The sequence below is a fragment of the Ursus americanus genome, chromosome 34, assembly GCF_024610735.1.
Source record: "Ursus americanus isolate L20-20 chromosome 34, mUrsAme1.1.p, whole genome shotgun sequence".
Classification (NCBI taxonomy): domain Eukaryota; kingdom Metazoa; phylum Chordata; class Mammalia; order Carnivora; family Ursidae; genus Ursus; species Ursus americanus.
The window spans coordinates 311,617-333,109 of record NC_142160.1 but is presented as its reverse complement, the minus strand read 5'-3'; the positions used below and the strand labels follow the sequence as shown (position 1 = coordinate 333,109).

Here is a 21,493-nt window from a genome sequence, read left to right as displayed (position 1 = left end):
GTCCGCCCCGTCACTTCCGCCGTCCTAGTCCAGGACTCAAAGGACAGGCTCTGATCGTCTTTAGTACGAATTAGGGAGTTTCGGTTTGGAGTCCTTTGCGGACATTGAGGGCAGGATGACGGAGGCTTCGCGGTACTCCAGAGGACCGCAAACGAAATGAAGGGAACTCGGGAACTGAGTATGGCCACGGAACCTTAGGAGGCTGGATTGGAAATCCGATAGGAAGGAAGAGAGACAGCGCCTGTTGGGCCACGTGACTGGAAGTCAGGGACCGGGGCGGCGCTGGGTGCCAGAGACGGCGTGGTGAGGAGTGTTTGGGGCGTGGGGAGTGACGGGGTCGTTTGGCAGCCTCTGGCTTATCGTCTTTGGGTCTTCAGGAGGAAGAAGGCTGGGGTCTGTAGGTTGGGGACGGGGGAGGCTACCAGAAAGATGTAGGCCATGGCTCACGCCCGGAGCACGAGCCCTGCGTTGGGCTTCGGGGCGCTGGTTTGAGGTCGCGCGTGGCAGGGGCTGCCAGTTCTTGGGGAGCACAAGCTGTTCCAAAGTGCGTTGGTGGAAAACGTGGAGTTAGGGCTTGAGCAGAGTCTCCAGGGATAAAATCTGGAAGTAACGCAATAGGAAGTGAGACACAGGTCCAGGCCACCAATTTGACGTAGAAGGTGCAGGGAAAGCAGTTGGAGGGCTTTTTCCAGGTGTGAGAAGAACCAAGGGAAAGAACTATTCTAAGTAGATAGAAAATTATTTTTACTCTAGAACACACTGAGTGTATGCACAGCCTTCATGAAAGCTGACAGAGAAGTGAGGCGCCTATTTGTGGGTGGCCTTGGCCAGAACATTTCCAAGACAGACCTGCAAAATCAGTTCGGCAGATTTGGAGAAGTTTCTGATGTGGAGATCATCACACGAAAAGATGACCAAGGTAAGTTTGTAGTCCTTCATGGGTCGTTAAAGGCAGATAAAATTTATATCAAGTGTAACAAAATAGTGGAACCCCAGAGTGAATGTTAGCGCTAACTCTGAAAGTGATATGTGCTTTATTACAAGATACTGTGCTGTATGTGCCAGCCCCCTGCCCTATGCCTTGAAGGTGTTATGTAAAATGTGGAACCTGCCCAGAGTTACATTTCTGAGATCAAAAGACGTTCTAAATTCCGAAACATCTTCTTTCTGAAGCCTGCAACTTTCAATTTCCAAAGCAAAAGTTCTAATATTTGCTAAGTAACCTGTTAGAATATTACTAACATACAACAGTTGAAACATTTCTTTCACTGACTGCTTAATGCTTTTTTTTATTTGAAATATTGCGATAAACGTGCTTAGAAAAATGCAATCTTTGTATCCAATGAAAAATAAACAAGATTTTTTTTTTTTTGAAAGAGTAAGATTCCAAGAGTCAGTTTATAAATTTAGAAACTTGATCAGTTTTACATTGTTCTCTGGGTAAGAGTTTAAATTTCTTTTTTTTTTTTTTTTTTTAGGAAACCCGCAGAAAGTCTTTGCATATATCAACATCAGAGTAGCAGAAGCAGATCTGAACAAATGTAAGATTGTTATATGCTTTCTATTTGCCAGTTCTTGTCACTGTGTAACTTTGGTTCTAAATCTGAACCATAACAGCCACTTGTAAAACATCCAGAGAAATAGTCATGGTCGACAGAATTCAGACATCCTACAATTCAGCAAGTTTAGGTCCATCCCATTTGGTGTTAGCAGACATATGGCAGCAGATTGCTCAAAAATGATATTCTCAAATATTTTGGACAAGAGAACCCATGTTCATAGAAACTGCCTGTGAGCACATAGCCCACTGGATATTATGCCATACTCCCCCTTCCTGGTATGTTCATTTCTCAGGCAGCTAATTCTTGTCATTAAGCACCGTTTGGAGAGGGCTTCACAGTATGCCCTTATAAGACCATCTCCTTAAAATTACGAAATCACTACCAGTAAGTTTAATAGAGCTCAGGGCAAATTGTGCTTCAACAAAGAAGGAAGGGGAGATCATTGGTACAGCCAGTGATCCAGGAATGTGTGTGAGTTATTAGAGGCTGGAAAGTAAAGACGCTGAAAAGAACATGCTAATGGAGAAGGAGGGCCATCAGCCTTCTGTGTTCTCATTGGAAAAAAAAAAATTGATCTATCCTCTCGTTCAGTGAGAAATAAGTGGTGGTTAAGAATACATCAGCTCTGCTGTGTGACCTGTGACAAGCTGTTTAAACTAGAAGCTCCAGTTTACTTATCTGGTATATGACAAAGATACAGCTGACCTCATAATACCACCGCAAAGATTAAATTGAGTAATATGTTTATACTTAGCGTAGTAATGACCATATAGAAATTCTGTTCGTGGTTATTACTAACAAAGCTGATAGCAGGTATTGAGAAAACTCAGCTACCGGGGTGTAGCAGTTGAAACACAGTTGTTTGTAGCTAATTTCTTTGCAAATTACACAGTGATAATTACTCTGAGGTGATAAATGAAAGTTTTACAGGATTTCATTGTCCTCTGATTCACCCTCCGAAATTACGTTCATGTTTTATAGTTTTAGTGTGGGAGATAACAATAAAATGTTAAATAAATGTCAGCCATTCACCTGAAGTTTCTGGCATCACTTTGTGGGGGAATGATAAATCTTGCTTTACGTTTTACACATTCGCTTCATTCAGTTTTTCCAGGAACGCTGGACGATAGAGAGCTTAAGGACTCCTGGGGTGGGTGGCTCAGCTGAGACCGGGACCTAGGCCTTTCCTCCCCAGGTCGTGGTTTCTTTATTCTGTGTCTCTTTTTGATAAACACATGTACTTTTCTTGAAAGTAACGAATTAGAAAAAGCACATGCTGCCATATATTTTTGCATTGCCTGTATTTGAGTAATAATACTTTACTTCACAGGTATGTCTGCTTTGAATAAAACAAAATGGAAAGGTGGAACACTACAAATTCAGCTAGCAAAAGAAAGTTTTTTGCACAGGTAAGATTTATTCTGCATGGGTTTAAACTATTCCGTTACTTGTAAATGGTTTTATATACTCAGTTGATTTGAAAGTATCAAATAATATGTTATAATAATCTTGGCAAATTCAAACATAACAAATAGAGCTAAAATCCCTTTCAACTGTGACTCCCCACGACCCCAGCCCCACCAAAAAAGATAATGCAATGCATTTACATGTGTTTGGGTTTTTTTTAATTTTATTTATTTGACAGAGAGCACAAGCAGGGGGAGCGGCAGGCAGAGGGAGAGGGAGAAGCAGGCTTGGCTGGGAGCAGGGGCTTGATCCCAGGGTCTCGGGATCATGACTTGAGCTGAAGGCTCACGCCTAACCAACTGAGCCACCCAGGCACTGCCAACGTGTGTTTTAACTTGAAAAACATATACCTATTTTGTCTTTGTAAACACAGCCTTCTGTGGGTTTGTAGATCTTCCCCCTTTTTTGTAATGATGGTAGCTATACCACAGGGTACATGGTTATCCCCCTGTGATGATAGACATTTAGACTATTTGCACTTCTCATAATAGATGACCCTTGAGAATGGCTCCTGCATAGTGCAAGGGTTCCTTGGGTTTATGTCCACAGGGGAGTTGCTTTATCATAGGCTTATGTACATTTAGCATTTTAATATCAAATTGCTTATGATGATTTTGGCTGTTAATGCTAGAGTCATACAAAGACACAAAGATAACAGGAAGTCCCTGTATGAGAGGCACACGATTAATTATGCAAGTGATTTAAGAACAAGACAGTGTAATAACCATTAGAGCATTTTAAGATCCTACACGGTATTATTCTCAGAAAAAAAAGGTTAAATAAGGAACAGTTCAGGGATGTACAGCTGGAGCAACAGGAGAGTTGATTAGATTGTTCTAGGCCCAGGAAATGGCAAGGTCTGAAACAAGTGGCAGGCAGCCTACTGAAGGCATGTTTTGAAGAACTGGTCTGTTGAGAAAGGTGAGAATCTGACTTTGTTCTTCAGCTCAGGGCTTCTGAATAGGGTAGCGGTGGGACTTTATTCAGTAGCGATTCAGGGCCTACTCTGTACAGGAACTGGAGCGCTGGTTCCGAGCAGGGTGAGCATGCTGTGCTGCTGCTTTGGAGTGTCTGGGCAGCCATGCCTGAGGAGCTTGAGTCTGACCATCATTCTGGAAAGTGGGATGTAAAAGAGACAGACCAGAGGCAAAGAAGCCCCTGATGACTGGGCAGTGCAGCTGTCCAGGCCTGAATAAGGTGGAGTTTGAATTGGAAGGTTGAGATGGCATTCTGCATTCTCGTCATTAAGAAATAATGAGGACTTGGCAGATTGGGCTCTGAAAGACACCTCTTCCTCATGAAGAGTGAAGGGACTGAGGATGGAGAAAATGCTAAAAGTAAGTAAGCAGAAGGAGAAAATTGAGAGGGCCTTAAAGATCACTGTAAAGTCAGACAGCCTTACGGTATTAAAAACAAAACACTAAATAGCACGGTTGGTTATTTTAATTCTCTTATTTATATATTTTTTATTCAGATTGGCCCAAGAGAGAGAAGAAGCAAAAGCAAAGAAAGCAAAATCAACAATAGGCAACACCAACATTTTGGAAAAGATGGGAGTGGTGGATTTCCATGCGAAAGCTGTACCAGGGACAGAAGTGCCAGGGCACAAAGTGAGTGTCCCCTGGCAGCCTGAGTAGCCTAGGCACCGAGTCCTGAGACCGGGGGACCGCGGGGGCCATGCCTAGAGCAGTTGCTTTTCCCCTGGCTTTGCAGCACTTAGCATAGGCAGTGCTTTATGGTTTTCACAGTGCATTTACAAGTCCGTGTAAGCACAGTGCTCCCTCATTTTATAAGAAGAAATCAAAACCCAAGTGGAGGTGGGTCCTCCAAGAGACATCGGTGGTGAGGCATACAGGATTGTGCCAACTTTGTCTTTTTAATGATTGGTGTTTTTTGTTAGTGTCCTGCATGGTTTATGTGGAACTCATAGCTGTCCCACTTGTCCTTCCTTTTTTTCTTTCCTCATACACTTTCCTTGAGAACTCCTATTTCATCATCAGAAACAAAACCCAATAGTAATCGTGGCCCACTGTGAGTTTGATTTTTTTTTTTTAAGTTGTGTTTATGCATTGTGGTTATTCTTTTCCATTTGTGACATACATAGTAAATGTATTCTTTTTTCTTCTTTTAGAATTGGGTTGTGAGTAAATTTGGAAGAGTCTTACCTGTCCTTCACCTAAAGAACCAACATAAACGTAAAATATCCTTTGCAATTGGCCTTTCAAAGTAACTTTATTTACCACAGCAATGGTTACTTGCAGAAGTTCACTTCATCCCAGTTGAATTTCTCTGCCTCTGTCAGTAAATCTTACATGCTTAAATTTTATGTTCTCCATTTCTGTGCAAGGTGAGACCTTCCTGCTTCCATGTGTGAAACAATGAGAGGTTCATGAGAGACCGTGAGGAGGTTTTATGCTAGTGAGTGGCAACAGTGACACTTGTCGGAGAAGCCCTTGTACTGATTAACTTTTACATCCTCTGTCTTGGTTGACATGGATTCAAAGCCATTGCCCAAGGTGCTAAAGAAGGGCAAGGGGGCTGGCTGTGGTTAAAGAAGGCCCTGGAGAAGGTGGGGCATGGTTTGCCTTAGTAGAAAGTGATGGGGAGAAGACCAGGCAAGAGGAAAGCAGTAGGTAGGAATATGTAGACGGACAGGAGAATGGTGGGCAGAGAAGTTGTGTGCATCCTGGATGAGCAAACGCAGAGGCCTGTTCCCTTGAAGAAACGAAGTCAGATTGTCCCGGTGAATTCCCAGCATCGTGGACTTGTGGGCAAGCTGTATTCCCAAGGGATGCATTACAAACAGTTGGATTCATCAATTGCTGGGGAGCACACAGCTGATGGTCCGGTTGTCTGAGATTAATAACTGCAGCAGACCACTACCCCCCTGGGGCTAGAGAAGCACAGAGGTGTGTCCTCATTGCTCACAGCTGCTGTACCTCCGGCACCCCGGAGAACTGGCCACACCTTCTTCTGCTCTCCCGCCAGCGGCCCTAACGTCTGGGAAAGCTGACTTCCTTTCAGCCTTCCCTCTGTGGCAGCCACCGACAGCAAAGAGGAGGACGTTGAAGGACAGTGTGAAGCTGGCCACGGACACTGCCTGGCATATCTCACATATTTGGCACTCATTCAGTAGTTACCAGATGCTAATTTAGTACTTACTAAAAGTCCTAAAAGGACTTTTCAGGAGTGATCACTGAAAGCAACTTAAACTTGCTTATTCATGTGTGTTAGGAAACCAGCAAATGCTAGCTGTTATCACAGCACTTTGACATTAACTAGAAATTTTCTGGATGACGTCAGCAAAGGAACAAGCCTAGGAAAGAATTATTAGCTTCCTAATAAAGACCTACAAGATGCAGAGGGAGAGCAGAATGGATGTTACTGAGCTGGGAGAACCAGGCTAGAATGAGCCGGGACTGAGAAGGCAGGAATGGCCGAAAGTAGTTGGAGTAAAGCACACACAGCATCTAGCTCTGTCCTGCTGGGTGCCCCTCTGTACTCTGCTTTACGGTATCAGCTCAGATTTATAGAAAACCTCATGTGGCCCCTATACCTGTAGTAGAAGCTTCCTGGGTTTGCTCTTCCTGCCAATTAACGGTGATGGTGCTCAGTTTTAACTCTGGACATGCCAGTGCCACAGACCCTAAGGTCACCTAGTGAAGTGCTCATCGTGTTTGATGGGAAAGGGAGGGCAGGCCGAGTAAGTGACCTGCTTGAGGTCATACAGTGCTCCCTGTGCTTCACCACACTGATGGGTTTTCCTAAAACCTAGTGCCTCTGTTTCGTTCCTTGACTCTGGTAACATCATGAAGTATGACCCATCAAAATACTGCCACAACTTAAAGAAGATCGCAGAGGATGTCACACATTCCACCCCTGTGTCCAGCCTCACCTGGGAACTGGAAGGAGGGGATGACCCCATGAGTAAGAAGCGACGAGGGGAGTTCTGTGCCATTCAAACCCCCGCCCAGAAGAGAATCAAAGCACAGAAGGACAAGGCGACTGCTGCTTCTCCAGCTGTGAGAGCAGGAGCCCTCACGGTCCCGGGAAGTCCGCATCCCAAACAGCAAGAGGCGGCACAGGAAGCGCCCTGTGAGCTCATTACTGCTCCGTTACCCCGTGTCCCTGCTTCTCACAGCCAGAAACCTAACAGTATGTTTGTTCAGACTTCTGGTGTGGGAACTGCCAGGCGCAGAAATCACATGTCTGATGATGATACCGATTCTGAAGAAGAGATACGACTACTGATTGCAAGAGAGGAAAGCCTGGGGAAAACTATGTTGTCCTCAGTGGGTGACTCTGCAAATGAGTCCTTTGAAGTCGTCGGGGGGGACTTCAGGTCAGGTGTTCACAAGCTGCATTCTGTAACAGCTCTAGGTGTCGGTAACGTCTCTGACCAGGATGGGGAAGGTAATGCCCTGGGAAACGATTGCAACTATGATTCAGGAGATACAGATGAGATCATTGCAGCAAAGAAAAAGACCAGTAAAGTCAAAAACAGTGCAGAGTTTTCACAAATGGAAAAGTATGCACACAAGAAAACGCCTTTGAAAAATAGAAAAAACTGTGAGCTTTCTGATCCTTGTGTTAAAGGAGAAAAAAGAAAGACCAAGCCAGATGGAGCCATCAGTCCTAGGGTTACAGCCCGCTGCAGCAGCAGGGAAGATGGGAGTTCTGCGTCGGAATCCGCTGAGTCTGCAGGAGATGAGGAGTATGAGGCCATGATGAAAAACTGCCTCCATGTGCAGCTCACCTTAGCTGATCTGGAACAGCTGGCTGGCGGTGACCTGCAGGCTCTGGAAGAAGATCCTGAGAGCGGTAGCCAGGAGACCACCGCCAAATGTGACAGGACTCTGGGGGGCCTGCACAGAGCCCGGCCATGCATCTGTCCCGAGGACATTGTGGCTGCCCTTTTAGAAGGAGAAGAGAACACCTGTGGAAAGCAGAAACTGAAGGGAAGTAACTTACAGCCGAAATTCCAAGCTTTCAAGGGAGTAGGCTCTCTCTATGGAAAGGAATCAATAAAAAAACCCTTGAAAGAAAGTGTTCCCTCTGACAATATAAATAAAGATCAGAATTCCTTTAAATTTGATCCCAGTAGCATGTCCATGGAGAAGGGGTCACCACCTGCTAATGGCTCATCAGGCAAACTAACTCCTCTCCAACATGCAAAGAAGGCAAATGACCCAAACCAAACTCAGCCTCAAAAGAGATGTTCTCCTTTCCAGAGCCAGGATCACGAGATTGTGTCTCCTAGCAGTTCGGAAGAGGGAGGTAGAAATCCGGTTTCTAGTCTGTTGCCATTAAAAGATAAGAAAATAAGTCTTGGTACAATTACTCCCAAGGTAGGCTTTGATGAAGACTGCCGCCACAGGACTGGGGAGACCGGAGACGGCTCCAGACAGAGCAGCCACCCAGCACCTGGGAAAGCACCGGAGGGCTCCTCCAGGAGAGACGCTCAGGGAAGCAGCACCAACTTCCCACTTCCTGTGAACACTTGGTCCGATGTTCACACTAAGGAGAAGCATGCTGACAATCAGAAGCGTTTGGCAGCCTTGGACGCAAGGCAGAAAGCAAAGGAAGTGAGGAAGAAGCTGGTTCATAATGCCCTGGCGGACTTGGTGAGTGCACTCCCAGTCTGGGTGCCACGAGGCGACCCTTCCTTCCCGTGAAGGTCTACGTGCCGCTCCAAGCTCCTTGTCCCAGCACCCACCCGTTTCACATCGTGTCCCTTGAGTTAGAAGCTTTTGTCACCTTATGTCTTTAGTGTATACCAGAGGAATTGAGTTTGATTTACTGAATTGAGTCTGTTTACTGAAAACATTCTTACTTGTTTTAATCTAAAGTTTGCCTCATGATTTCTTTTCCTTTGGAAGCTGTCACTGGTATAGTTCAGTGACATGTCCTGATGTGTCTGAATTTGCTAACAAGTCACTTACCAGTGATTTTTATCTCACTAAGATTCACGATACTGACTCTATTCATTCCTTCAACAACTCTAAGTGTCTGTGAAGTCCCAGGTCTTCACAGGTAGTGCTAGACTTCTAGAATGAGGATCGTGGTCCCTGCCTCTGGCGGTTGTTGGCTCACAGTGTGGTGGGCACAGGGCCCAGAGAGAAGAGTGCCGTGCACCGCAGCAGGTCAGCTGGGAGGAGGGGCGGGGCGCTTCCTCAGCCTGAATGGAGTCTAAGGAAGAAGGATCAGTGCGAAATGGTCAGAGGCAGAATGTGGAGAAGGGAGAGGAAAGGCATTCCATGGGGAGCAGTTTGCAGTCAGTGTAACTGAGATGTACAGAGGAAGAGGATGCTTGAGAGAGCGGCAGGGCAAGTGGTGGGAAGGCTGTGGAGGTTGGACTTTTATTCTGTGGCTGTGGAAAGGAAGGGGTGAAGATTTGCTTATACGTATTAGAACAGGAATTGCACACTGCGGCTCACAGGCCATCAAGCCCATGGCCCATTTTGGTACAGCCTCCAAGCTCAGAATGGTTTTTACATTTACAAAGGGTTTTTAAAAAGGACCAAGATTATATGTGGTCTGCAAAACCTAAGATATTACTCTCTGGTCCTTTACAGAAAACATTTGCCAGCGTTGATCTGGGAAAGATTGTTTAGGCCATGACAAACAACAAATCAAACTGGGAAATCTGGGACCAGGGAGTCTCTGGGAGGTCATGAGCCAGAACCAAGGCAGTGACAGTGGGTATAGACTTAAAAGATACCAGCAGGGTCCACACTTGGAACTTGGAGACCAACTGGACATGGAGAGGAGGAAGTCTTAAGTTTCCATCTTGGGAGATAAGTGGATGGTGGCATTCACTCTAACAGATGAGAAGGGGCCTTGGCGAGGGAAGGAAACAAGGGGCTGTCTTAAGGTTTAATGCCTTTGTTGGCTGCTCTAGGATGGTCATCCAGAGGACAAGCCAACACACATCATCTTTGGTTCTGACAGTGAAACAGAGGAGCAAAGCCACCTGGGAGAGGAGCCCGTTCAGGTAAGTCGCTCAGAAAGTCCATGTGGGCATCCCGCCACTCTCACAGGTCCATTTCTTCCTGCCGCATACCAAGACCTCCCCACAACTGCCACATTCAACATCAAGTCCTCCTGAGCCACAGTGAGCCCTAGGGCTCCCCCGTCCACACACACACCAACACCAGGGACGTTGGAGGTTTTCCCCCACGTGAATCTATCCTCCACATCATCTGCCAGGTAGCACCAGCACTAGTGAACCCTGCAGAAGGTGTCCTCTGTAATAACTGCACCCCCCCAACGCAGGTGCACTGGGAGCCTGCAGATTAGTGACCCAAGTCTGGGAGATGCATCTGGGTTCCTGGTTCTTCAGTGTGAGAGGAAGACTGCGTTAAGAAGGAATTGCAGATTGCCTCTGTTGTTAATAACCACTTCTGCGTGCATCTGCATTCTAGGAGGCCGTGAGCAGAGCATCTGGGAGGCTGTTTGACAGCAGTGAGGATGAAGAATCTGTCTTCGAAGACGACAGTCACAGGTTCAGAATTAAACCTCAATTTGAGGGCAGAGCTGGGCAGAAGGTTAGTGAAGACTGAAAATAATCCCACCTACAACATGTCCTTGTTGGTGACAGTGTTTCCATCCGGGTAAGTGCAGGCAGACCTGGAGCTTCGGTGTTTATTTGAATGGTTCGTGGGTCGGTGAGGTTATGCAAACACTAATGTAGCGAATTCCAGGGTGAGGGAGGTGCACTTGGAGGGTCTTCTGTGGGAGTGTGGTCTTGGAAACATGACTCCCAGCTGTCCGTGTGTCTGTCTGTGTAGCTCCTGGACTTGCAGTCTCACTTCGGCACTGACAACAGATTCCGCATGGACTCCCGATTTCTGGAAAGTGACAGTGAAGAAGAACAGGAAGGTAAATACCTCCCTGTCCAAACAGTCCTGATGTCGGAGCTAGGGGACCCTGAGAAGTCATCTGGTCTAGGAGAAACTGCGCCCCATACTTGGAACTGTAAGGCCTGTGGCCCATGGGCTACTTAACTCAGTCCTCCTTGAACTTGTGGGTACAGATTTACTCAGAAAGTTTCAGTGGCTTGAAGCTGCCCAAAAGGACAGGAGAGGAAGGCATCCACCACAGACTGTCTTCCTCTGTCCTATACCTGGCCTGGGGGAGATGGGGACCCCACCTGGTAGGAGTGCAGCAGCGGGTCCTGGGGGGGGGTGCGGTTGAGGGGCGCCCGCCTGGCCTCCAGGGTGCATGCGGAGGTAGGTGTTGGAGCAGCAGCAGGTCCTGGCGGGGTGGGGGACACGGTTGAGGGGCGCCCGCCTAGCCTGCAGGCTGCACACAGGGGCGGGTGTTAGATTTGCCACTGAAAGCCATCAAATGCAGATTTCGTTTTCATAATTACAGGTGAAGATGGGACTTTTCGTTTGTTGGTCATGAGACTTCTGAAGTCCCTGTGGCATTGAGGGTCATGGGGTCACGGAGGTCAGGGAAACAGGGTTGGACGTTTCTTCTCCTGTCTCAGTGCGCTTTGCTCACGGGAGGTGCTTGATGATTATTGGATAATTGAAACTGCTCAAGTCACGTTTACCAAGAGATTACTAACTCTCCCTTTCTCTGTAAGAGGAAAATGATGAGAAAACAGCCGAGGAAGAGGAGCTTGCTGCAGAGAAGCTCAAAGCCCTGAACGTCGTGCAGAGTGTTTTGCACACCACCGTGAGCAGTTCTGCGCACAAAGGATCGGCAGCTGCCAAGAAATTTAGGTGTGGTTTCTACTCCATCCCGTTCCACCCTGTTCTCTTGACATAAGTGCCTTATTGAACTTGGTTTAAAACTAGGCCATTTTAAACGTCCTGGGGAGGGCAGTTGACAAAATGTATCAGACCCTTAAAAACATACTATCTTTGACCCAGTGGCTCACTTCAAGAAACTAATCTTTAATTTTTTCTCTATTTTTGTGCTTAGATGTCATAGCAATATTGCTTTCAATAATGAAGCAATTGGACAGTGGTTTAAATATGAACCATAGAACCATATAAATGTAATTTTTCATTATAGAAAATTTTAAACACATAATTTATAGAGACTGGTATCTTGAAAGCCCTGTACATCAGCTTCTACAGTCACCAACATGTGATCAATTTTCCTTTCTTTTGTTTTTTTGGGGGTTTTGTTTGTTTGTTTGTTTTTCTTTAAAATAAGCTCTACACCCAACAGGGGTCTTGAACTCACGACCCCGAGATCAAGAGTCACGTGCTCTACAGACTGAGCTAGCCGTACGTTTACGCACTTTCCCCTTTTTTCCCCACTAAAATATTTTATGCACATCCAATTTTATCTGTATTTATTTTAGTCTGTGTAAATTAAGTTTTAATTAAAAAAAATTTCAGGGAAACTCAAAACTCAAAACTAACTTAAAACATGACCTTCTAACAAGATCCTGATACTTTTCTTTGTGTGGTTTTTGTCTCGCTCAAAAATTGGAATTGTCCCAACGTTGAATTACAGTTTGTCATTAATTTTTTGCATTAGGTTCCAGTTCCTCTCTGCCAGCTTACTCCTGTCTGTTGTTCACACAGGGATGTCGTACATTATGATCCAACGAGGAATGACCACGCCGCTTACGAAAGGAAGAGCGATGATAAACCAAAGGAAAGGTAAATCAGCTACTTCTCTCTGTAGCAGGATCACAGGAATTAATCTCATTTCAGACCCTGAGAGAAATAGATAGTAACCCGTACCCATCCGTTGGTCTGCATTGTATTTAGTGTAAGACTGGGGAGGGAAGAGTTAGAGTGGAGTTATTGCCATGGTGGAGAAAGTCTTAACTTGAAACAAAGGAATCTCATGCCTGTACACGACATGTGCTCCTAGGCGAGTGTGGTGCCCCCTCCCTCCTTGTATTAGTTTCTCGTGGCTGTTGTAACAAGTCCCCACAAACTTACTGGCGGAAAACCACAGAAGTTACTTTCTGGCATTTCTGGAGCCTAGGAATCTAAGGTCAAAGTTACTGGAAGAACTGTGTTCTCTCCAGAGGTCCAGAGGCAAACGTCCGTGTCCTGCCTCTCTCCTGGCCTCGGGTGACCGCGACAGTCCGTGGCCACATTTTTCCATCTTCACATGGCCGCCTCCTCTCTGTGTCTTTCATCTTTGTGTCCGTTATAAGGACACTTGTGATTGCCTTTAGGGCCTGCCTGCATAATTCTGGGTAATCTCTTCTTTGCAAGGTACTTATAATAACTTATTTTTCTAAGTAAGGTAATGTTCACAGGTTATAGAAATTAGGGCCTGGACATATCTTTTTGGGGGCAGCGATTCAGTTCACGACACTGCTTTTGTGTGGTAGAGCTTCTGTTTCCCGTGCCTGCACTGTCACGCTATCAGCCTGATAAAATACGGCAAGTACATGGAGCAACCAGTAACCCTGCCTGGTTTAATGCCTTCATCTCCTACTGTTAAAGACAGTAAAGGCAACGTGGTATCCTGAATTAGATCCTAGAACAAAAAGACATTCGGTGGAGACAGTGGGAAATGAGAATGAGGCTTGAGTTTAGTTAACAGTAATGAATTGATGTTAACCTTTTAGTTTTTGTGACTGTGTCATAGTTACAGAAGATGCTGCCACGCCAAGAAACTAGGTGAAGGCTATTTGGGAATGGTGTCTTCCCCAGAGCAGGTGACCCCCAAGAGAAGGAGGAGGCCACAGTGTATTTTATGACCTAGTCTTAAGTCACACACTGACAATCTGCCTTATTCAGTTTTCTTGAAACAGGTCACTTAAGTCCAACCCATATACTTTGATGGGGCAGGGAGACAGATTGGAAACGATACCTCTTAAAGGGAGAAGTAACAAGGAATATATGGACATATTTAAAACCAGCATAATCCACCCACTGGCCATGGATTGTTTACATCCCTGCCACATGCAGAATGTGCTCACCCGTCCCTCGATGGCCCAGAAGCCTCACTTTTACAAGATCTGTTCAGAAGCTGGGGTGCTTTCATCCAAATCAGATGTAGAGGCAAATAAGGCCTGATGGTCGTACTTCCTCGAGTACAGCACCATGAGTGCAGTCCTGATCAGAGACAGAGGAGAACTGTGAACTAGAGGACAAGTCACCTGTCCCTCCGTGAACACACAGTGTTCTGCTTTTATGAATAGTCTTATATGTGGATCCTCTTGGTTTTTGAAAGAATGGGATTTTTTTTTTTTTTTTTTTTTAGATTTTATTTATGTATTAGACAGAGATAGAGACAGCCAGCGAGAGAGGGAACACAAGCAGGGGGAGTGGGAGAGGAAGAAGCAGGCTCATAGCGGAGGAGCCTGATGTGAAAGAATGGGATTAGTTTTCCAAGGTGTTCTAATCTCTGGCAACTGCTGGCCTCTTTGTGATGAACGTGTCTGTAAATGTCACTGCAGTAAAGCAAAACGAAGGAAGCAGAGGGAGGAGGCCGAGAAGCTGCCTGAGGTGTCCAAAGAGATGTATTATAGCGTCGCTGCAGACTTAAAAGAAATATTTCAAACTACAAAAGTTACCAGTGAAACAGCAGACGACACACCGTCTATTGAGAATCGTGATGGCGAGAAAGTCGACGTTCACCTCCCCACCAGTCCAACGACGGGGGCCGAGCAGCATGGCGGGTTCACATTCTCCTTTTTTGATTCAGATGCTAAAGATGTAAAGGAAGGTACTTTTTAAATTTTTAACATTTTCACTTCAGGCAGCTTGAACATAATGGATTGAGTCTACATTAAGTATAATGATGTAACATTAGCTGAAGAAAGAATTATTTCTTCCACCTAACAGTACGAGATTCGGTATCGTATGGCCAAAACAACATGCCAGGAGCTGTGCGTAACAGCAAGACATTGTTTTTGCATGTAAGGGAGCAAACGTCTAGTTAGGTGCCGTGTGAAGGGAAGCCCGAGAGTAACATGCAGCATTCCTTCTCTGAGTGGAGATAATCACAAGGAAGTACATAGTAAGTCCTCTATTTAAGCAGCTTCGTGCCTTACATGCAGTTAGAAAAGCCAAGACTTGTGGAAAGCCAGTGCCATCTGGTAGGGAGAGGAGGAAATAGGCCACCCTGGCTTTAATACAGGTACACGGTCATCGATACATCAGTCCTTCCAGATTTTGTCCTTGGAGAAAACCAAAAACACCAGGACATACAATTTCACATTCCATTTCAGGAGGTTTACCTGTAGAGACCAGGATGAGCTGAAAGTTAAATGCCTGTTGCTTAGTGGTAGTCTCCCCTGGTAAGGGGGTCTGCTGCTCCTCACTTGTGTTCACGATGGAATGCAGCTTTCCTGGAAGTTCATGGTAAAGGCAGGATGGCCACATCTCGGAGAGCACGTGCCCACCTGACCATAGTGTGTGCTGCGTTAAAGATGAGCAGTTAACGTAGCGTGCACGTGTTAGCAGATGAGCATTTAATGTCAGTTCTGTGGTCCTCCAGCACGAGGTGCAGAGATCCCGTGCTCCAGAATTTGTGTGAGACACAGTGAGGCATCTTGTGCTCTGCTGTGTGTCCACTGGAGCGCCAGGGTCAGTCGCCAACTGCTGAGCAGAGCTGGTGTGACATTGACTGTAATTCCTCCAGCCGAGAGGGAGGTGTGGGAACCCTGCCTTGAAATGAGTGCTGAGACCCCTCAGCAACCTGGGAGGTGTGATTTTGGTGCTTTGGGAACCTGGGGCCCTGTCCACAGCTTTTTCAGCAGTTCCGGAGAGAGGGTTTGGGAATTGAAAGTGTATGCATATGCTCCTTTCCTCGTCGATGAATAAACAAGGAGGGACACCTGGTCTCACTGCATCATGCTCTATTTTGGGCCTCTCTTGATAGCACGGGTGCCACCCTTTTGGTTCCTTTTAAATTATTTTGCCTGTTTATAAACCTTTGGTTTTTATGTCTTTTTATACTATTACTATATTCCTTATCAGATCACCCTGGCAAAGCCAAAAACAGGACACCTTCTCTCAATATTTGAAAATCAAAAAAGATACTATTTTAAGTTAATGGTTAAGATCTTGGACACTGAGAGATATGTGTGCATGGTGAAAGTGACCAAATGAATGTGTTCAGCTACAGTCCTGTCCCTTCCCGTTGTCATGACAATGCAGATGCCTACAGAGCTGAGCCTGTGAAAACCAGGAAGGTCATCTGGCAGGGAACCCCTCGTTTCCAAGACAGCAGCTCCGAAGAGGAGGATATTGCTGAAGAAGAAACAGAAGGCAGCCAGCCCAGCCCCAGGTAAGCACTTTCTGTGTAAAACCTGAGTTAGACATGATGATACAAGTACACAAGACAACTTAATTTTCTTCTCAGCTCCTTCAGAGTCTCAAGCCTTTTTGTGACAGGGAGCATGTTTCCTCTTCTTCAACTTGGGTAGCACTGGGCGGGGGGTATGAAGTCCTGGGTCTGGAGGGAGGACATGGGAAACACTGGCAGATGGGGTAGTAATAGTGGGATGAGACCGTCAGCAACCAGCATAGGACTTAAACAGTCCTTGTTACCAACGCTTCAGATAAAAGAGAAGAATGTTGAATACAGAGGGTGGCGTCGCCTTAAATCAGGGCAAAATGGGCAAGACATAAAGCAGATCTATTTAAGGGATTGTTCATTTATATTTTCATTGTAAACATTTCATCTGAAATACTGAAGTTAACTAACCCAGGTCTGTCTGTCTCTCTCTCCCTCCCCCTCTTTTGCTTCAGAGAAGTATCATTACCTGAGAAAGAGACCACTAGATTTTTCTTTTTTTCTAAGAATGATGAAAGACTTCATGGTAAGTCCATTTCTCCATTAAATGGTATAGGACAGGAAATGGTACAGTTCTCAACACTGTGCACTCCAATAGTCTCACACGCATCCAAGAAAGAAATATTTGGCAAAAATTGTGACCCTTTGCCCTGTCGTGTGGTTTAGCTGTCCCTGTGAGACTGATGCAGGTTGGCTTCTTAAGCCCTGGAAGGTTGAGGACTCCGACCCCACCCCTCCCTCCCTCATTCAGTATCATCAACAAGGACTTCTGTGTTATGGGGACCTGCTTAGATGCTAGATGTGCAAAACTCCTGTTTTTAGGACCCTGAAAGTTCAGGCTTTCGGTGACCTCTTCTTAAAGCCTAGCACAAACAGAAACCAAGACACATAATGGTAAACCATAAGCAGTAAAATCCTAGCAGTGCTACATTTTCATTTTGTAAAAAACAAAATATTCTTAAAATTAGCATAAATTGGAAAAAATGTTAACTAGAATTGAAGCCCTTGATAATGCCAGTGCCTGCATACCATCCATTTTAAAGGCATTCATCCCCTGCCTTGTCTTTTTTTTTTTTTATTTTCCCCTAGTAGGTTCTGATTTATTCTGGAGAGGAGTGGGAAGTGATATTAGCAGGAATTCTTGGGAGGCCAGAACAAACAACTTGCGGATGGTGAGTAACTGTATCTCCATATTGTCTCCAAATAGATACAGTGCTGTCTGTGTGTTAGTATTTGCCAGGTGTAAGAGAGTGAGAGTAAGGTGTGAACCTGAAGACACAAAGGATGACACCTGAGACCATGATTTAAATGCTCACAGTGCCGGGAGAGGCACTGTTTAGGTCAGGCCACACTTGGTGCAGGTTAGCAGGCTGCGAAGAGCCGACTTAGGGGCCCGAGTTCCAGCCATGCTTGTGAAGTAACAGTAAATCATGAGATTTTTGGAAGACTGAAATATAGTTTCAATTGCAGACATTTAAAAAGTTTCAGTATTCCCTCTTCATTCACAGTGAGCACTCCCATAATGGTTTCCATAATCCTGACATTGAATAATCTAAATTTTACTTTATTGTTACTGAACACCTTTAAAATGATTTACATTTATTTTTAACAAAGGCTTGATACTATGTTTTTATAGGACTGCCGGAAGAAACATAAAGATGCCAAAAGGAGAGTGAAACCAAAATAAAAACTGTCAGCATTGGTTTTGATATGAATGTGAAGGCTCACCTATGGAAATTGGGTGACACAGAAAACATTCTTAAATGAGAAAGAAGAATTCACAGTGAAGGAGTATTCAAAATCTGCCTGGTGGATATCACTCTGCTATCTTTTCCTGTGGATTTCCTCTGTATCTCTTCCTAAGTAATTCTTCAAGAAATTAACCTGAACTGTTTTTTTTTAAACAAAGCACAAGATAATCCCCCCAAATACTTTTTATGTATAATCTCTGTGCTATTCATAGTAACTACTAGGTATTTCTAGTACAGGGTTTACATAAGGTCTTTTTAAAATTATAGGTAAGAGCGTTTGTGTTTTCCAAATTCGGCTTTGTGTGAATTATACGCTACTTGAAATATTTATTTGATTGTATAGAATATACTTTACCTCCATTTTGTCTTTTTTTTTTTTTTAAAGAAGTTGAATACAAATCCGCCTGAGTTCTGTACTTGTGTCCTGATGTACAACTAACTGAAATGCAAGACATTTCAGACAAGTATCATAGAAGAGTTCTGTGAGGACCAGGGAGGGATGCCAAGTAGAGTTTTCCTGTTCTTGGCCTCCAGGAATCAATGAGAGGCAAGCCCATTAATCCCAAAGTTGCGATTTGACCAGAGGTTTATGAAGATCCATGTGAGCTGTCAGGACTCTTGAGTCCAAAGAGGGAAGCAGATTAAAATGGTTAGGATTCAAGACAGGTGCGCCTGTCAAACTGCGCTCTCTTGAGTTGCGTTATATAGACAGTGCCCAGGGATGGTCCTTGAGCCACAGTGTGTTTATCTGGAATTAAAAGTATTTATTAATTTACATCTTAACCAAATATAAACTCTAGCGGGCTGGGATGTCATCTTGTGTCCCATCATGTCCCAACTGCCTAGAACCATGTCTAGCACATAGTGGTTGCTCAGTACATTTTTTTTTTTCTTTCAAGATTTTATTTAAATTCGAGTTGGTTCACATGTAGTGTAATACCACTTCCAGGGGGAGAATGTAGTGATTCGTCAGTTACGTATAACACCCAGTGCTCATTATGTCCAGTGCCCTCCTTCATGGCCATCACCCAGTTACCCTGTCCCTTTCCACCTCCCCTCCAGCAACTAAATAAAGACAGAAAGGGAGGGCAACCATAAGAGACTTAAATACAGGGAACAAACTGAGGGTTGCTGCTGGTACGTACATTTTTTAATAAGCAAGTCCAAAGAACTAAGCAGCTGAAGAGTCTTTTGGGATTCCTGTGTTTCCCAGACTTGATGGAAAATAGGAAAACCAACGCTCAGCACAATAAATAATCCAAATGTACCACCATGTCTTGAGGCATATTACATTTGTATCCTTACTGCTGCATAACAAGTCATCCCAGTAAAATAATTTTGCTTGCATTAAGCAGTTTGGTCAGGACTCAGTTGGCACCCCTCGTGCCTCCTTCCCATAGTGTCACTGGAATGGCTCAGCTGGCACTGGAAGATCCACTTCTAAGACTCAGTGCCTTTCCCTGTGTTTCCTCCCAGTGGCAACTAGGTTTCAGAAGCAGAAGCTGTTAGTCTCTTTCCACTGTGTTCTACAGGTCACAACAGACAGCCCAGCCAGGACCAAGCAGAGGGGACACACAGACCATCACTTCTCAGTAGGAGAAGTGTCAAGGAATTTGACCATATTTGAATCTGTCACACCCTCCATCTTCAAAGCTGACAAGTGACATCAAGTATCCTTGCCTACCCCTAATTTCTGCTCCCCAGATACAACCATTTTACACAATTTTGTGTTCTCTGATATTTCTCTCCATATCTCTACCCAACATGCTTATGCTGTGATTTCTTGGTTGTTTTTTTTTTTTTAAGATTAATTTGAGAGTGCATACGCACCCATGTGGAGGCACCAGCGGGAGGGGCAGGGACGGCGGGGCGGTGTCTGAAGCCCACTACGCTGAGCGCAGAGCTGGATGCAGGGTTCTATCTCACCGTCCCCAGAACACTACCAGAGCTGAAACCAAGAGTTGGACGCTTAACCGACTGCGCCACACAGGCGCCCCCTCGTGGTTTTTTAGTTTTAGACATTACGTTTTGACTCCTAACAAGTGAGGAGTCAACTCTGATTCAAGTTGTATATTTCAACATTTAACTTTTTTTCTAGAATCTTTTTTGCCACTTGCTCAACTTCTTTCTGGATTGTCTTACACCTTTCAACAGTACCATGAAATGTTTCTCAATCCAACTTCTAAATGATCAGACCTGTCCTTTCCCCCCACACACACCTGGACACATCTATCTGGCAGTCTTCTGTCCTGCTCAGTAAGCTGAAGCAACACCACTAGTGAACGTTCCTGCCTAGAGTCTCCCATTTCAGCAAGGCAGCCAGACCCCCTGACTCACCCTGGAGTGTGACTGACTGTTGAATGGATGCTTGCACAAACCCTCCAAGCGCTCACACGTGCTGGGCCGTCTACATCGTCTCGGATGACTGTTCCTGTCCCTCTAATGGATGCAGTAAGCTGCTACAGAATTACTCTGCACTTTTAAGGCCTAAACTTTCCTTCACAGTCTGGTGCCAAAGCCCAGGGTCCGCTGCCCTTTGCGTGGCTGCAGCTTCCCTTTGGTTTTCAACCAGCGGATCCAGAAGGTGCCAGGCAGACCCACAGCAGTCATAATTGTAAGCGAGCAGATCGATAAGCAAATAAACTTTGTTTTCGTCACAAGAAATGTTAAAACAGTGGTAACTGAATCTGGTCAGCACGCACTGCCGTCCCTTCCGTTGTTACGTGTCTGCACGTGGCCCTTCCCATAGCTTGTGCAGGCGGATGCAGGGACCTCCGGAGGGGCTGCGGGGCCCACCGACCGCGGGCGCCGCCCTTCCCCGAGGACGGGCCCTGTGGCGGCTCCGGGGGCCTGGGGCGCACCTCCGGGCCAGACCGCACACTCGCGTGGAAGGCGCAGTGAGCGGGCGCAGCAGCAGCCACTCGCCGCCACCCAAAGTCCCCAGCACAGTGCCCACCTCACGGCCCCCGCCATCCCACGAAGCTCTACCGCGGCGGCGCGCAGCCGCCTTCCCAGCGCGCACCGCGGCGCTCGTCAGGGTGGGCGGGGCCTGCGCCAGCGCCACCAATCGCCGTCCGGCTTGTTGATGGGTGGAGGGCAGCGCACGCTGATTGGCCGGCGTGAACCGACTTTTTCCTCTCCGCCCAGCGCTGTCAGAGAGTTGCATCACCTCCGGACGCCCGGCGGCGGCGTGGTCGCGGTTCTTTCTTGGTGCGCCCGCACCGGGGCCTTGCAGGTACCCCCCGACTTGCCCTAGGGGTCGCCCCAGGTAGTCCCCGCCCTGCCCGCGGGCCCCTATTGTACCCTCGCCTTACCCGTGGGCCCCTCCGGTACCCCCGCCCTGCCTACAGGGTCTTCCCATATTCCCCGCCCTGTCCGAGGGGCCGCCCCAGGTAAACCTCCCTCCCCCGCGCCGTGCCTGAGGGTCTCCCCAGGTAGCCCCCGAACCCCTGTGCCCGCAGGGTCTCCCCAGGTAGCCTC

The 21,493-nt window shown here is 46.1% G+C and overlaps 2 protein-coding genes and 1 long non-coding RNA gene across 11 annotated transcripts in view; 2 read left to right on the top strand and 1 right to left on the bottom strand.

Annotated features, from left to right (window-relative positions):
* Positions 1-19: 19 nt before the first annotated feature.
* Positions 20-18,373, top strand: NOL8 (nucleolar protein 8). Of its 3 annotated transcripts, XM_087858887.1 has the most exons (17): positions 20-303; positions 754-919; positions 1,479-1,541; positions 2,893-2,971; positions 4,504-4,639; positions 5,161-5,231; positions 6,838-8,653; positions 9,931-10,023; positions 10,454-10,576; positions 10,820-10,910; positions 11,623-11,761; positions 12,578-12,655; positions 14,419-14,687; positions 16,124-16,253; positions 16,718-16,788; positions 17,352-17,434; positions 17,899-18,373. In XM_087858887.1, the coding sequence occupies exons 2-17, from the start codon at positions 781-783 to the stop codon at positions 17,947-17,949; spliced, it is 3,432 nt and encodes a 1,143-aa protein (XP_087715013.1). In that variant the 5' UTR covers positions 20-303; positions 754-780; the 3' UTR covers positions 17,950-18,373. The 3 variants fall into 3 exon arrangements, with proteins under 3 accessions (XP_087715013.1, XP_087715014.1, XP_087715012.1); XM_087858888.1 differs by lacking the exon at positions 20-303 and having other exon boundaries at positions 315-919; positions 17,355-17,434; XM_087858886.1 differs by lacking the exon at positions 20-303 and having other exon boundaries at positions 315-919.
* LOC123776447 (uncharacterized) lies at positions 10,740-21,062 on the bottom strand. Of its 5 annotated transcripts, none has more exons than XR_006775351.2 (5): positions 20,970-21,040; positions 15,202-15,382; positions 14,536-14,669; positions 13,939-14,074; positions 10,740-10,879 (listed from the first exon to the last, which is right to left on the bottom strand). It is a non-coding gene; the product is annotated as an uncharacterized LOC123776447 (long non-coding RNA). The 5 variants fall into 5 exon arrangements; XR_015722956.1 differs by lacking the exon at positions 15,202-15,382 and adding an exon at positions 17,047-18,761 and having other exon boundaries at positions 20,970-21,025; XR_006775349.2 differs by lacking the exons at positions 15,202-15,382; positions 20,970-21,040 and adding exons at positions 17,047-18,761; positions 20,351-20,963.
* Positions 21,063-21,161: 99 nt separating this feature from the next.
* IARS1 (isoleucyl-tRNA synthetase 1) overlaps positions 21,162-21,493 on the top strand; it is a 64,242-nt gene continuing 63,910 nt past the window's right edge. For 2 of the 3 annotated variants that reach the window (XM_045772368.2, XM_087858840.1), the window contains exon 1: positions 21,162-21,248. The gene's annotated coding sequence lies outside the window, so the exon portion shown is untranslated. The remainder of the gene's footprint in view (positions 21,249-21,493) is intronic. The other variant, XM_045772367.2, reaches the window with a different exon arrangement.